Genomic DNA, 15,723 nt, shown 5'->3' on the forward strand with positions numbered 1-15,723 from the left:
CTGAGGCCAGGACACGGACCGGGAGTGGGAGGTGCCTTCCTCGGCGAGCAGATGCAAGGTGTGGAGGGGACAGTGCCCTAGAAGGGCTCGCGCAGTTGTCTGTACATCCCCACTTGAAGTCCCGTGTTTTAACATTTGGCTATCCACTTTGCTGTACACTTGAAACTAACACAGTGTTGTTTATCAACGGTACTCCAACATAAAACAAAAAGTTAAAAAATAAAAAGATAAAATTTGGCTATCAACTTTACGATGTTATTTCTTTGTGATACCAGCTAGAAAATGTTAATTAACTAGCACTTAGATATAATTGCAGTACATTTTAAGTAGAGATGCTTCTGCAATTAAAGGAATGTAATTAAAATCTATGGTTAACCTGGAATATAAACATGCAAATCAGATCAGGTGATTCCATTAAATATTCTTCATGGGTTCTTCATCACGTGACTAATTTTTTCTCCTACCTTACATCCTGCTAGTCTGTAAGCGCTGCAGCGGAACCAACAACAAGCCCTCACCATCACAGCCCCTGTGCCTGGCACGGACAGGCACTCAGTATCTGTGGGATGAACGAACTCTCCCACTCACCCACAGCCTTCATGGGTGGGCAGCGTGCAGCTGGCCAAGAGCAGGCGGCGTACGCCCGGGGCCCATGGGAAGCGCTGGGCTTTCCCAGCTGTGGCAGATGCGACGCCATGATGCAAAAACCTTAACCTTGGGAAGAAAGGGAGGCGCCAGAGCATGTATTCAGAAGGCCTGGAAGTTGTTAAAAGGCAATTACTTTGAAATAAGAATAACATGGGTGCAATGGAGTCTGAGAGGGAATCTAACAGGACTGAGGCCTCCCCTTGTGGGCTTGGCCGCACCCCAGAGGAGGAGAAAGCACGGCCGGCGCCAAAACCCCAGCTCTCACCGGCCCCCCAGTCAGGCGGCCTTGCTGAACAAGAACGCACAGCCTCCCCTTTGGGAAACTGATTCCCCGTAAAGGAAGGCTGTTCCTTTGCTGTCTGCTCCTCCCTGCACCGTCCCAACTTTCTAACCAGAGGCATTCTTAAATTTTTAACTTAAAAATTGTCAACAGGGCCTCCCTGGTGGCGCAGTGGTTGAGAGTCCGCCTGCCGATGCAGGGGACACGGGTTCGTGCCCCGGTCCGGGAGGATCCCACATGCCGCGGAGTGGCTGGTCCCGTGAGCCATGGCCGCTGAGCCTGCGCGTCCGGAGCCTGTGCTCCGCAACGGGAGAGGCCGCAGCGGTGAGAGGCCCGCGTACCGCAAAAAAAAAAAAAAAAAAAATGTCAACAGAATATGCCTATTTGTTGTTCTGTTTTCAGAATCAGAAAAAAAGCAATGCTAGTAGGGAAAAAAAAATCAACACGCACAAAACTTTATCACACGATTTCCCATGAGTTCTCTGACTTCCCCACTAATCAGAAGTGTAAAATAGTCTTTGCAAACGTGCAGAAGAGGCCTGTTGTGCAGGCGCCCCCGTGGCTGTGCGTCCTCCGCCGGCGCGGAAGCCCTGCGCCGTGGAAGTGGCCTGAAGGGCTGGCTGGAAAAGGGCCCGCCAAGCCTGCGTCCTCGGGGGAGGGCCGGAGGGTCAGAACAGAGCAGAGCTTCTTGGCAGCCGACGCTGCGATGCTTCCTCCAGAGCCCGTGTGAGGCTGCCGGCCACAGGAGTGGTGTGCGGGCTCATTCGGGAGAGGCAATCCCTGAAGACCCCGTGTGCCAACATCTACCTACAGGCATCCTGCTTAAACTCCCGCTGGTGCAGATGCTCAGCTCCCACTCATGACGGGCTGGCTTCCAGTCACCCCTCCCCCACAGAGGCCTTGAGGTGCTTGGGAACCAGACCCTTTGAATGTTATTAGTCACTAATTTCCCCATTTGTCAGGAGCCTGTTAAGTGCCGGACACTACCTGCGACAGGCACGTGGAATGCGCCCAGGGGTTCTGTCAGGTGTCATTGCGGCCAAGGAAGCCGAGGCCAGGAGATGGGCTTGGGTAGACCGGTCTGCTCTGGAAGGCTCCTCTGTGCAGGTCTGTCATAAAGACGCTCCCCTGGACCTCCCAGAGGCAGACTTTCCAATATGCTACTAGGGTTAAACAGGGAAAGAGGACTTCCCTGGTGGCATGGCGGTTAAGAATCCACCTGCCAGTGCAGGGGACACAGGTTTAAGCCCTGGTCTGGGAAGATCCCACATGCTGCAGAGCAACTACTGAGCCTGCACTCTAGAGCCCACGAGCCACAACTACTGAGCCCGTGTACCGCAGTTACTGAAGTCTGCGCACCTAGAGCCCATGCTCCGCAACAAGAGAAGCCATTGCAATGAGAAGCCCACGCACTGCAACGAAGAGTAGCCCTGCTCGCCGCAACTAGAGAAAGCCTGCGTGCAGCAACGAAGACCCAAAGCAGCCAAAAATAAATAAATAAAATAAATAAATTTATTATTTTTTAAAAAGGGAGGGCTTCCCTGGTGGTGCAGTGGTTAAGAATCCGCCTGCCAATGCAAGGGACACAGGCTTGATCCCTGGTCCAGGAAGATCCCGCATGCCACGGAGCAACTAAGCCTGTGAGCCACAACAACTGAGCCTGCGCTCTAGAGCCCAGGAGCCACAACTACTGAGCCCACAGGCCACAACTACTGAAGCCTGCGTGCCTAGAGCCCATGCTCCACAACAAGAGAAGCCATCGCAATGAGAAGCCCGCACACTGCAATGAAGAGTAACCCCTGCTCACCGCAACTAGAGAAAGCCCGCGCACAGCAATGAAAACCCAATGCAGCCAGAAATAATAAATAAATAAAGTAAATACATTTTAAAAAAAAGAGCTAGAAGGACTTCCCCGGTGATCCAGTGGTAAAGAATCCTCCTTACAATGCAGGGAACGTGGGTTCGATCCCTGGTCTGGGAACTAAGATCCCACATGCTGCAGGGCAACTAAGCTCTCGAGCCTCAACTAGAGCCTGCATGTTGCAAACTACAGAGCCCACGTGCTCTGGAACCCATGCGCCATAACTAGAGAGAGAAAACCCGCATGCCACAACATGTGCCGCATCTAAGACCCGATGCAGCCAAAAATAAAATAATTAATTTTTTAAAAAAAAGAGTTAAAAGCTAGAGAACAGCTCATGCCTCTGGGCTCACTCATAGGGAACCGGGGCCCAACCTGGTCCCCTGACTCTGCTGGCGTTCCTTTGCAGATGCAAACAGTGTCACATGTGCTGGTGACAGGTTGTGTTTAGCAGAGGCAGTGGCGTGACGCGTGAGATGGGGTTATTTCTGTGAAGCCTCGTGTCCCACGCTGCTTGGTGCATGCACTCCACTCCCTGGGGACCTCCATGAACACCTGGGTTAACAGCCCACGGAGCTGATGGACCGCACGGTGTTCGCCAGGAACCACGGCGCTCAGTGGCGCCCAGCGCTCGGCTTTCCTCTTCAGCATCACCCTCGTCCATCCGCGTGGCCCTTGAGGGCCTGGGGTGGGGTGGGGGTGGGATGATGTGCTTCCTCTGGTCTCTGGAATTTCTCCTTGGAAATCATCTTCGGGGGCAGCAGATTATAAGCCACAGAAAAAATCCAGCCTTTCGACTTACTGTCACATTCCGTTTTGGAATAAAAACTGCTTGCCAAGTGGCTTTTGGTAAAATCCAGATGTCTCATCTGTCCTCAGAGGACACCTTGTGCCCTGACTCTGAAGGCCACGTCCCCGCTGCTGAGGCAGGTCCCCCCACCCCTTCCCCGCCACGGCTCCAGGACACAGTACAAAGTGAGCCTCATCATTTTACAACCACGTAATCCTATTTCAAACAATGCTGATTTTATAAGAATTGAAGCAGAGGGACACGAGCCACAGCAAGCTGTCCCGGAAAACCTTGGAAACAGGCTCTGCCTCCCTGGAATAAATGGAGAGAAGTCCCCTGGGGCCTGTTGGAGGAGCCGCACCTGCTTCCGGGTCTGTGTCCGGACGCCTCCCAGGACAGCTGCGCTTCATCAGGGCCTGGACCCGGGGCCCTCCAATAACCAGGGCTCACTGGTCAGGTGAGGCTGTGGTAACACTCCAAAACATTCCTATCAGTAGAGTCAAATTTTTCAAGTGAAATTTTAGTAATATCTTTATATTGTTCTCTTTCAAACTGGTATAATTCAAAAACACAGAAAACAGGCGCACAGTGCTTGGGTTTTATTTAACATCACTTCCATGACCAAGAGCCAGCTTGGAATCCACAGTCAGGACGGAGCCACGTGGGCCACAGCGCACCAGGACCCGCGTCCTCCCAGCCTGCCCTGCACACACAGCTCTTAGAGCCCTCGTAAAACGAGCTCCTATAAGCAGCTGCTTCTCGTGGAAACTTAGACGCTGGGCGGGTGGGTCAGGGTGGGCTCCTAATTGCTGGTCTTCTTTCGTTTCAGTCTAAGCTTGTTCCAAATCCTCTCCAGGGCCACTTTTCCCATGAAGAAGGTGATGGCAAAATTACGCTTGTACCAGTCCCTGAAGAAGAACAGCACAAGCACACGTGACCCACGCTCAGGCATCCGACTGTCTCCTCTTCCACCCTTCCCCACCATCTCTGCCATTCCCCGCCCTCTTTAAAGCTAGACTGCCCGTAAAAGCCTGCCTGCCTTCCACCCGGATTTTCATCAGGCTGATGTGCCCAGGGCACCCCGACCCCGCTTTTCCCACTCCTGGAGGCTGCTGCAGCCTTCCTCAGTTTTTGCTAGAAGACACAGAAAGAGCTCTCGGAAGCCTTGGGGCCCCCAGAGCCCAGCGGCATTCTCTCAGAGACACAACTGTAGAGCGATGGGGGCGTAACCTCTCAGAGAAGGACTGGAGGCTCTGCAAGAACTCAGTGGGGACCCCCAGGCTTTGGCACCTTAATTGCATAAGAAGCACATGACAAAAGCACTCCGTCTTGAGAAGCTAACTTATCGCAGGTGCCAACATCATCAAGTTTCATTATCTTCTTTTTCTTGATGATCTGAACTTTTGGGTAACTTGTGTCTCGAAAGGGATATTCCAGAACTTCTCATACAAATACTGGGATGGAGTTACACGCTGTCATAGGCTCACTTGCCTGTGAATTACTCTACAGAACATGTCAGAACTTGCAAATTCACCACATTGTCAGCAGCTGAATGGGCAAAACTTGGCAAGTTTCCACAACGGAAAGCACACATTCCAGACTCTCAGTGCTGAGCCCTTGGAAGCTGAAATGCCAGCAAGTGCCAGTGCTTTGGGTCCAAATGAGCTAATGAGGGACATGGAACTGCTATTCCAGACTGGACTCAAACGGCTGACTGGATCTCAGCATAGAAGAATGGAGAATAACCAAGGGCTTGAGTGAAGCAGTAGCAAGAGGCAAAAATGCCCGTTTCCTGGAGCCTTTGCACAGCTGGACAGAAAACCCCTCTCCACACGAGAACGATCCTTACGTTTCTATCCACTTCAATGATGCTATAAATGGGAAGCAACGCCCTAAATAAATAAAAAAGGCTTCCGGAAAAAAGAAAACTGGTATCCCACCGAGATTAAAGTTCTTAGGTTACTAGGGAAAAGCCAGATTCCACTCCACCGATACAGACAACCTGAACTGGGAGAGTGGAAAAGACAAACTCAGCTGTTCCCACTTCCGTAAGGAAAGCAGGGGCAGGAGGTGGTGCGGGCACAGAGGGGGAGCGCGCAGGCTCTACTGCTGTCCGACCCTCTCTCTACTCAGAGTGCCACACGGAAAACATCAAGCTTACCGGAGAGGAAGCAAGATGCAAACATGCCGTGTCCACGCCAGAAATCAAAGGTCCAGGGAAATCTAACTAATACTGGCTTGACTGAATAACTCAGCTAGCTCAGAGTGACACATGACAGCATTAGCAACAGACTCTGGACGCTGCAGGACTGGGCTTTATGCCTGAGTGTCACTCAAGAGCTTCTCCAGACTCGACGATCACCCCACTGTCTAGACCCTGCCCCACCCGCCCATCCGGCCTGGCCATTGCCCTATGAATGTCACAGCAAATCTCAAACGCCACGTCCTGTCGTCACACCTAGGAATACACATCACTATGTATCGTCAAAACCTTTTTTAAAAACACCTAACCACAATACCATCATTGTATCTGATAAAATGAACAATAACTTATCTATACAACCTAATACACAGTCACTGTTCGGTTTTCTTTGACTGATTGTCAAAAATACCTTTTTATAGGTGGTTTGCCTGTATTAGGATCCAAACATTGTCTACACACTGCATGAAGCCTCTTTTATCCTATAATATTAGCTCCCCCGTGTAGAACCCACTGTCTACGCACTAAGGGTGCAAGCTGCTTTAGGGCTGCCATGCAAATAACTTTAAGCTGTCCTTTTTTTTTTTTTTAATCCTAGTTACTGGTTGAAACTGGATCGTCTGTCTTGCAGAATTTCCAACATCTGGGACTGTATCTTCAGGCTACGATTTAAGCACGGTCTGTGACCTGCTCTCTCCACCCCCCCCAACACACCCTTTTATCTTGTTCCTGTAACCTGGTATTAGACCCGGAGGCCTGCCAGACTGCAGTCCCCTTGTTTGGTAAGGACACCTCACAGAAGTGCAGGCAGGCCGCTGCCCCACTCCGCACAGTGCAAAGAGGAACCAGGGGTTCAGGTGCGATCAGCCCGACCCGTCCATTATGAAGTGCCCATCAGCCCTGCTGCCGAGCGGTTAGCAGCTGCGGGGTGATCAGGCCCAGATCTAACTCCAGCACTCCTCCGTCAGCTGTCATTCTTCTACCAAGAAAAATGCTCCTTCGTTTGGCTACCCTGGAATCCAGTCGGTGCAGGAAAGGCAGGAGAGGTGACTGTTCTTTGGAGGCGCTCCTTCACTAATGGATTTTCAGAACCATGGGTTGGCTGCCTAGCAATACCCCGCGGTGCCTGTGAGCCACTCAGTGTCATTATGATCGCAAAGATGTTAGTGTATTTGATAGATTTTTAATCCACAGCCGTCATTTTCTTTGTGTGGCTACAATGGCTTTGCCTCTGGCCTACGGGAGCCCCGCGAGTCGCCTTCTGTGCTGTTCTCACACGACCCCGCTGGGCTCCGAGCTTCCTCTCTTTCAAACACAAGATGTCTCGACTCCTCTCGTGCTGCTCCTGCCCCAGACTGTGCTCCTCCATGGAGTCCAGGCTCCTTTCAGTGGGAAGTGCTGTGAACCCACTGTCTATGCACTAGGGGTGCAAGCTGCTATAGGGCTGCCATGCAAGTAACTTGAAGCTGTCATTTTTATTTAAAAGTGCAAACACTAAGCTGATAGCAACTTCTACCTTTAATATAAACACAAATGTTAAATTCAGATAGACAATATGGTTGTGATATTCAAACTTTCAGGAAAAAAGTAGACACCCACCTGTTATAATACATGTGCTTCTGAAAATTTTTACTTAAAAATTCCTTGTAAAAGTCAGCCATTTCTTCTGCATTCAATGTTGCTTTTTGACCTGAAAATTAATTTCAACTTAAACATTAAGACTTAAGGGGAAGGGTTCTCCAAACAATTATTAGAGTTAACAAATGAGTTCAGCAGGGTTGCAGGATACAAGATCAATATACAAATATCAACTGTATTTCTATACACTTGCAATAAACAATCTGAAAACAAAATTAAGAAAACAATTTCATTTACAACAGCATCAAAAAGAATGAAAGACAGGATAAATTTAAGACAGGAAGTATAAGACTTACACACTAAAAACTACAAAACATAGAAGTGAAGGACCTAAATAAATGGAAAGACATCCCATGTTCATGGTTTCAAAGACCTAATACCATTAAGGTGGCAACACTCTCCCATAATGACATATAGATTCAACACAAACCCTACCAAAACCCCAGCTGGCTTTTTTTTTTTTCGCCCCAGAAATTGACAGGGAATTCCCTGGTGGTCCAGTGGTTAGGACTCTGTGCTCTCATTGCCGAATGCCCAGGTTCAATCCCTGGTTGGGGAACTAATATCCCACAAGCTGCATGGTGTGGCAAAAAAAACCCAAAAAACAAACAAAAAAGAAATTGGTAAGTGGATCCTAAAATTTATATAAAAATGCAAGGAAACCCAGTAGCCAAAGCAACCTTGGAAAAGGAAATCATAGTTGGAGGATTCACACTTCTTATATTCAAAACTTACTACAAAGCTACAGTAATCAAGACAGTGTGATACCAGCAGAAGAACAGGCTTACAGATCAATAGAACAAAGCCAAACCCGAACATTTATGGGCAAGTGATTTTCGACAAGGGTACCAAGACAATTCAATGGGGACAAACAATCTTTTCAACAAATGATGCTTAGGACAACTGGATATCTACATGTAAAAAAAAAACCAGCTGAATCCCATCTCACACCATAAACAAAAATAATCTAAAGACCTAAATGTAAGAGATAAAACTATACAATTCTTGGAAGAAAACACGTGCAAATCTTCATCACCTTGAATTAAGCAATGCATTTTAGATATGGCACCTAAAGCACAGGCAAACAAAGAAAAAAATAGATAAATTGGATTCATCCAAAAAAATTTTTTTTTTAATTTTATTTATTTTATTTATTTATTTTTGGCTGTGTTGGGTCTTCACTGCTGCGCACAGGCTTTCTCTAGTTATGGCGAGTGGGGGCCACTCTTTGTTGTGGTGCGTGGGCTTCTCATTGCCCTGGCTTCTCTTGTTGCAGAGCACAGGCTCTAGGTGCACAGGCTTCAGTAGTTGTGGCACATGGGCTCAGCAGTTGTGGCCCACAGGCTTAGTTGCTCCGTGGCATGTGGGATCTTCCCAGACCAGGGATTGAACCCATGTCCTCTGCGTTGGCAGGCAGATTCTTAACCACTGCACCACGAGGAAAGTCCAGATTTCATCAAAATTTAAACTTTTTGTGCTTCAAAGAGCACTACTGAAAAAGTGAAAAGACAACCTATAGAATGGGAGAAAATATTTGCAAATCATCCTTCTAATACCGGTCTAATATCCGGAGTATGTAAAGAACTCTTACAACTCAACGATAAAAAGAGAAATAACCCGATTAAATCCTTTAAAATAACACAATTTTAAAGGATTTGAATAAACATTTCTCCAAAGGAGATATAAAAATGGTAAATAATGGGCTTCCCTCGTGGTGCAGTGGTTGAGAGTCCACCTGCCGATGCAGGGGACACGGGTTCGTGCCCTGGTCTGGGAAGATCGCACATGCCGCGGAGCGGCTGGGCCTGTGAGCCATGGCCACTGAGCCTGCGCGTCCGGAGCCTATGCTCCGCAACGGGAGAGGCCACAACAGTGAGAGGCCCGCGTACCGCAAAGAAAAAAAAGTGTGAATTCTACGGTACGTGAATTATATCTCAGTAAAGAAAAAGAGATTTAAGGGGGAAAAATACCTTCCTCTACCATTGGACCCTAATGGTTACAGTGTAACTAGTTTTCTTCACAATTGATATATACATAGGTGTGGGATGTGTTTCAGCACACACAGGCCAATGCTTTCTGAAGTTTCTGGGTGGAGACTGTGAGCTACCAGTATATCAGCATAAGGAAAACAACATGCTTCCTAAGTAGAACGCAGCCCGGGGCAGACAGCAGCCTAACCATGCCACTCCGCATCAGTGCGCACACACTGAACCCGCACACAGTAGGTGCTGGTGGGGACTGGCGACACACACGGACTGACCTGGTAGCCTCTGTGGTAGGAGATGCCAACCGTGACGCCCCTCAGGGCTGCCCCTGCCCTCCACATCTCACGAGACTTGAAAGGCCACACAGGACAGGAACCACAGCCTGCCAAGCGGGCAGTAGGGCCCCTGTGACTCGGGATGGTACAGCAGGCCAGGGGCCAGCCTCAGGACACCCTGCAGCGGCTCAGGGGCGAAGGAATGAGACCACAGGGAGAGAGCCCTCAGGCTTAGAAGCCCCAAGCTCCAAACAGGCATCGCACCCAGGGTCCCTGCACTTGCAGAGCACCCCCATCCAGAGAGGCCCCCGCTCTGGCTCCCCCCGGGGTTAGTCCACTCTCCAGGACTCCAGACAGAGGCCATGTTTCCTGGCTGCAAAGCTGATGCTGACACTTCAACCACACCAGGATTTTTGGGAGACAGAGACAGAGCTGGGAAGGTAACCCCAGGGCACATTTTTACAGAAACAGTAGGGAAAGTGGCCAACCCTGAACTCACACAGCACAAAGGCAAACGCAGACCGCACAGTACAAGCGTGGCTGTCCCACACGAAGACAGAAGGGCCACCTCCCAGCCAGCCTGAGCAGGGCCCCACGAGTCACCTGGACCCCCAGCGCCTGAGTGAAGAGCAGTTGATTCCACGTGTCCTCACTCCTCTGACTCGGCCTCCTGCTGGCCCTCGAGACCTCCACCTGGAAGACTCTCTCCCAACCTCCCCCTATGCCCCCGCTCTGCGAAAACGCCACTCCTTCCCTCCCCCCGGCTTCTTTCTCCCCCGCGGTCGACACCCCGGGAGTGCAGAGTGCGTTCACCGAGCTGCTTGTCTGCTGGTCACCCTCCCGGCCCACGCAAGGAGGTCTGCTCCACAAAGGCGAGGCCGTGGCTCTGTCTCGTCCCCAGCTGGTCCCCAGGACTAGCCTGGGATGTGGCAGGTGTTCAATAAATACCTGGAATCAATCAAGGGGTGGATGCCGATCGGGGAAAGAGAGGGACAACCAGCTGGCTGCGGCGGGGAGGGAAGCCGAAGGCTCCCAGGGAAGGTGACAGCCAGCTAGGACTCCACAGGGCGGAGAAGGGGAGCAGCATGGGCAGAGCAAATGAGGGAGGAGAGGGGCAGGCAGGGCTGGAGCGCGATGCGGGCGCCACAAACGGAGCTCTCGCTTCAGGGAGCGCCCCAGAGCACGGCGTCTCCTAAGCTGCAAGCAGGTTCCGCCGGTCCTCCAGCCGGCCTCCCCTGCCTCTCACACTGACGAGAGGAGCTGAGCAGGTGGGCCGTGTCCTCCTGGCCCCGCAGGCAGCGGTTCCACGGGCCGGGCTTCCGTCCCTCGCCGGCCCTGCAGCCGGGCTGTGGCTTCTCCGGGCTCCAGGACGCAGATCACAACAGCACACCTCATAAGGCTGCTCTGAGACAAACCGAGTCGCGGTCAGGGCGGCAGGTGGGACGGGCCTGGCACAGAGGGGCGCACTCGTCACCGCCGCTGGCAGAACAGCAGGCGCCCCAGGGTTCTAAGGACAGGTCGGGGTGCCACCTTCAGCTACTGGTCTAGTTTGGTGTCCTGCCCAAACGTTCCCAGGTGGCGCTCAGCGTAAAGCAGACGCACCATAAATGTCTGCTAAGTAATTCAGGTTCCACACCTGTCAGCACTGCAGCGTGACACTGAGCTTTAGTAATACTAAGAACGATAGGCAGGACAATCTAATCTATTACGCATTTACCGAAAGCCGAGTGGGTGCTTCTTAAATACCAGCTGACTTAAAGTAGATCCATCCTGATAGCACCCACTCCAGCTGCATAAACACTTCAGCAGTGAAAGAAACTAGAGGCAAGAGCCCTCCCACAGCACTGCCTGCCTTACACGAGATTTAATTGGGGGCAGGCAGCGTTGACGTCATGGCACTCTACTTTTCGCACTTGAAATTAAGTCAATAATGTTCCTAGACTGCTGCAGAATATTCCAGTGAACATCCAGTGCGCAGTGGGCCACCACAGCCTTATGTAACCTGAAGTGGCCGGATATTGAGATACTTTCCACTGTTTGGCAATGAGAGACAATGCTGCAAGAACAGAGTGAATCTTCCCATGTTTTCCCACAGGATGAATTCTTAGATACTCAGTGGCCATAATTTCCCCGCTTCTTGGCATATGCGTACTTCATGCAACTAAATCCTTCTGGAAAAGGAGCTGGGAAAACATCTTGAGTTCAGTAAGCATAAAACAAGGCCTAGGTGCTGTTTTAATACACACTGTGAAATTTAGTTAGAGGAGTTTTTTTCTTGTAGTCACATTATTCATCTGCAGGTGTTTTGCTATTTCTACAAATTTGTTAAGGCTTTTCATAAAGTCCACACGCCTCTTCATCTCTGCCACAAACGCCTCCCGCCACCTGCCATTCACATTTAATGTGATTCCTGGACGTGGACCCCTTTGCCTGGCCCTCGGGTTTGCTGGGCACTGTCTGTGGAGCAGCCTCACTCCTTCAACAGAACCCCGCCTGGGCAGAGCCTCAGTCTGGCTACTTCCTTGGACCTGGGAGGTATAAACTGCGAGGTGGAAAAAGCCTGTTTACAGCAACAGAAGGCTGAAGCAGTGGGGCAGAGAGGAGGTGAAACGAGAGGAGGGAGATGTCCTGGGTTCCCTCTAGTGCCGGCGTCTGAGTGCAGGCCGTGCCTGGGCCCGGCTCTCCCCTGGTCCTGGGTCTGAGCCACTTCGTGTCCCCTCAGCAAACTCTCCTTTCCAGGAGGACAGATCAAAGGGAGTCCTGACTAATCCAGACATTGTCAGTTTTCACGTTCCTGAATCTTTCTACCTTTACTGTCAAGCTCAGGGAATCATCACTCCTCCAGATAATGGAGGGTCACTTTTATCGTTAGACTTTCTACAACTAGGAGCGATGTACTTAACTTTTTACTCCATAAACAACTGATTTTTAATAATTAACTTTTTCATCCGTTTGGAATATATTTGTATTACAGGGAGCATGAATCTAAATTTATCCTTTTGGGCCTAAAATAATTAGTTTCTCCAACATCATTTATTAAATGTAACTCCTCTTTCCTGGGTTCTGCGAGACCCCTGCACTCAGGTTTTACACATGCGTGCTCTGGCCCACGGGGGTGACACACCTGTCCCCCCGCCCCCAGTTCCATCACTGCAGCCTGGTAACTGTTTAAACAGCTGACAGAGCGGGCACCTCCCTTCATGAGTCCTTTCCTCAAGATACTCTTTCCTGTTTTCTTACCAAACTAATCTGAAATCTAATTAAGGCCCGTCTTTCAACACTCAGTAACGCCATCAGTAGGAACCCATGATACTCACAGAAGACAGTGGCCCGTGGGCCTCCCTGGGAACCCACTCTCCAGGTCAGGACCTAGGCCCCTCCACTTGCTCACTCTGTGACTTTGGTCAAACAACTTGCTCTCGGGATCCTCATCTACAAAATGGTAAAAGTAGCAGCACCTACTTCATTGGTTCACCGTGGGAACTAAAACAGAACATATGCACAAAGGGCACAGTCCTGAGGTCGGGGCTCTCATTCTGTGCTTCGTGATGAGAGCCTGTCCTCGTCTCGATGCCCCGGCCCCTGGCCTAAGGACGGTGCTACCTAAGAAAGTCTTTCCCTCACCCCACACTTGCCTGCTCAGCGGCCAGCCAATTGGAGGAGGATTCAATGGGAGTGTGTAAATGGGAGATAAAATGTCTTGGTTGTACCTGTTTGTGGTTTAGCTTTGTATTTAAAAAAAAAAAAAAGGAAGTAAACTTGAAAATTGTCTGTCACCATAAAAATAAAATTAAAATATTTACTGCCCCCCCCAAAAAAAACAAACAAAAAACAAACAAAAACTGATAGGACATAGCACCTTTTCCTGCTCACTCCTGCCCTCCCAGACCCTCAGCGGGGCCCGTGCAGCAGACAGCACACGACTGGGCCCAGCATGGGGCTAACTCCATCCTCCCCAGACCTCTATTCTAATGAGCCCAGGCAAGGCTACCACGAGCAGGTAGAGTCACAGTGCTTTAGCCCAACAAAGACCTGGCTTTGGGGGTCAACGATTTCAGGTTTTCCATCAGAATGTTCTGACAGTAGACACCTGTTTAACCAACAGAACAAAATCTTATTCAGGCCAAACATCAACAGTGAGAGAAAATGATTAAAGGTTATTCTGAGCACTAGATTCTCCATCCAAAAGAAAGGACAGCACAGTAGGCAGAGGGAACTGAATGCAGTCTGCATCTCTGACACATGAAGCACGCAGCCTGGGGAACAAGACACGGAACAGGTAAAACAAGTAAAACAGGCAGGGGCCGGGCAGGCCTCCAATCCAGAAGGAGGAGCACGGCTGTCACTCTGTCGTCACAGGAAATCGAAAAACCTAAGCTGAGTGGCAACTGTCAGAACTGCATTTGGGGTAGAACATACTGGCTACACTGCAAAGAACGGATTTTAGGCATGAGTTGCTAAACTACAGCCTGTAGGCCAAATGTGGCCTACCAGCTGATTTTGTAAATACAGTTTTATTGGGACAAGTTCACGCCCATTAATTTACGTATTTTCTATGGCTGCTTTCACAGAACAACAGCAGAGCTGACCAGTTGAAGGAGAGACCCATATGGCCCAGAGAGACTAAACTATTTACTATCTAGCCCTTTACAGAAAGTCTAATGACCCCTGATTTAAAGACTGGGGGCCAGGGAACCAATTAGGAAGATACTGCAATAGGCAGAGAATTAAAGCCATGTTTAAAGGACAGGGAGTAGGGACGGCCCTGGTGGCGCAGTGGTTAAGAATCTGCCTGCCAATACAGAGAACACGGGTTCAAGCCCTGGGCCAGGAAGATCCCACATGCCACCGAGCAACTAAGCCCATGCACCACAACTACTGAGCCTGTGTTCTAAATCCCACAAGCCACAACTAGAGGAAGCCTGTGCACAGCAACAAAGACCCAATGCAGCCAAAAATAAATAAATAAAAATAAATTTATTAAAAAAAAAAAAGGACAGGGAGTAGCAAAGGTGCTGAGAAACACCTAAGAGGTAAATCTGGTGGAGAGATGAAGGATGAAGGGGTGGGGAGGGGCTTCCAGGATGACGCTGCAGTTTCCAGCTCATGGCCAGTGGGACCATGAACTGCCAACAGGAAGCAGGGAAGAGAAGCCAGGGCAGAAGAGACAGAGGCTGCTGAAGCCATGGGACCTCGGATATAAGCCCAAAGGTCAGAAAGAGGTCATCGATCAGAATGACCCAAAATGACGAGAGGGCTGACCTCACCCAAAGACAGGAGAGGGAGCGGGAGGAGGACAGACGTGCGTCCCACCGAGGACACGGCCTCAGAGCGCCTGCCCCTGCAGCCATGGCCTGCCCCCTGAGCTTCTCTACTTCATTCAACATCCTTTCTTTTTCGTTTCTTTTTTTGGGGCTGTGCCGAGAGGCACATGGGATCTAGTTCCCTGACCAGGGGTGGAACCTGCGCCCCATGCAGTGGGAGTGTGGGTCTTAACCGCTGGACGGCCAGGGAGGCCCTAATACTCTTTCTTCACACCTTCTCGTATAGTTACTCAAACAAAACCAGTGTTGGCAGAAAAAGAACTCACTCACCTGATTCAGCTCTCAGTTCCAGGCCTTTGGCTTTTAGTCTTGAGTCAATAAATTTTTCTTTTTCCTAAAATAAGACAGCTATCAGAATTCCCTTTCTTCATCTTTCCGTTTTTCCTTGGCTAGGACACAGCTCTCAGTGTTCTGGAGAAATCTGGATGTGGATTTCCTGAGAAGTGGCCCATCTCAAAGCCTGTTTTAAACCATCTGAGCTTAGTTAAAAGTTTCATGCTTGAAATAGGATTTGAAAATGAGATATTTAATAACCTTTGGGAGGCACTGTTTGTTTATAAATCCACAGAATAAGATAAATGCAACTCCATTTGACTTAGCCTGCCCAAATGGATAAACATGTATCGCCTAAGTCTTTCTTCTGGATTAGAATATTTATACTCCTTTCTCGTAGTTTCTTTATGAGTATGCTATTAAGAATCCTGAATTCTCAGGAAGAATGA

At 49.8% G+C, this 15,723-nt stretch overlaps 1 protein-coding gene across 7 annotated transcripts in view; it reads right to left on the reverse strand.

The window, feature by feature from the left end:
• LOC132522273 (cytochrome c oxidase assembly factor 8) overlaps positions 1-15,723 on the reverse strand; it is a 44,104-nt gene that overhangs the window by 2,003 nt on the left and 26,378 nt on the right. For 2 of the 7 annotated variants that reach the window (XR_009541174.1, XM_060152697.1), the window contains exons 3-4: positions 15,272-15,335; positions 7,379-7,469 (exon numbers count right to left, since the gene is read on the reverse strand). Coding sequence is in view for 6 of the 7 variants with exons in the window: in XM_060152697.1 (XP_060008680.1) it covers positions 7,379-7,469; positions 15,272-15,335 (155 nt within the window). In the remaining variant the exon portion in view is untranslated. Of the gene's footprint in view, positions 1-3,828; positions 4,067-4,163; positions 7,296-7,378; positions 7,470-8,572; positions 8,931-15,271; positions 15,462-15,723 lie in introns of those variants that run through there. The other 5 variants (XM_060152821.1, XM_060152916.1, XM_060152612.1 and 2 more) reach the window with 5 other exon arrangements.

This window comes from Lagenorhynchus albirostris, chromosome 1 (assembly GCF_949774975.1).
Source record: "Lagenorhynchus albirostris chromosome 1, mLagAlb1.1, whole genome shotgun sequence".
NCBI classification, from domain to species: Eukaryota; Metazoa; Chordata; class Mammalia; order Artiodactyla; family Delphinidae; genus Lagenorhynchus; species Lagenorhynchus albirostris.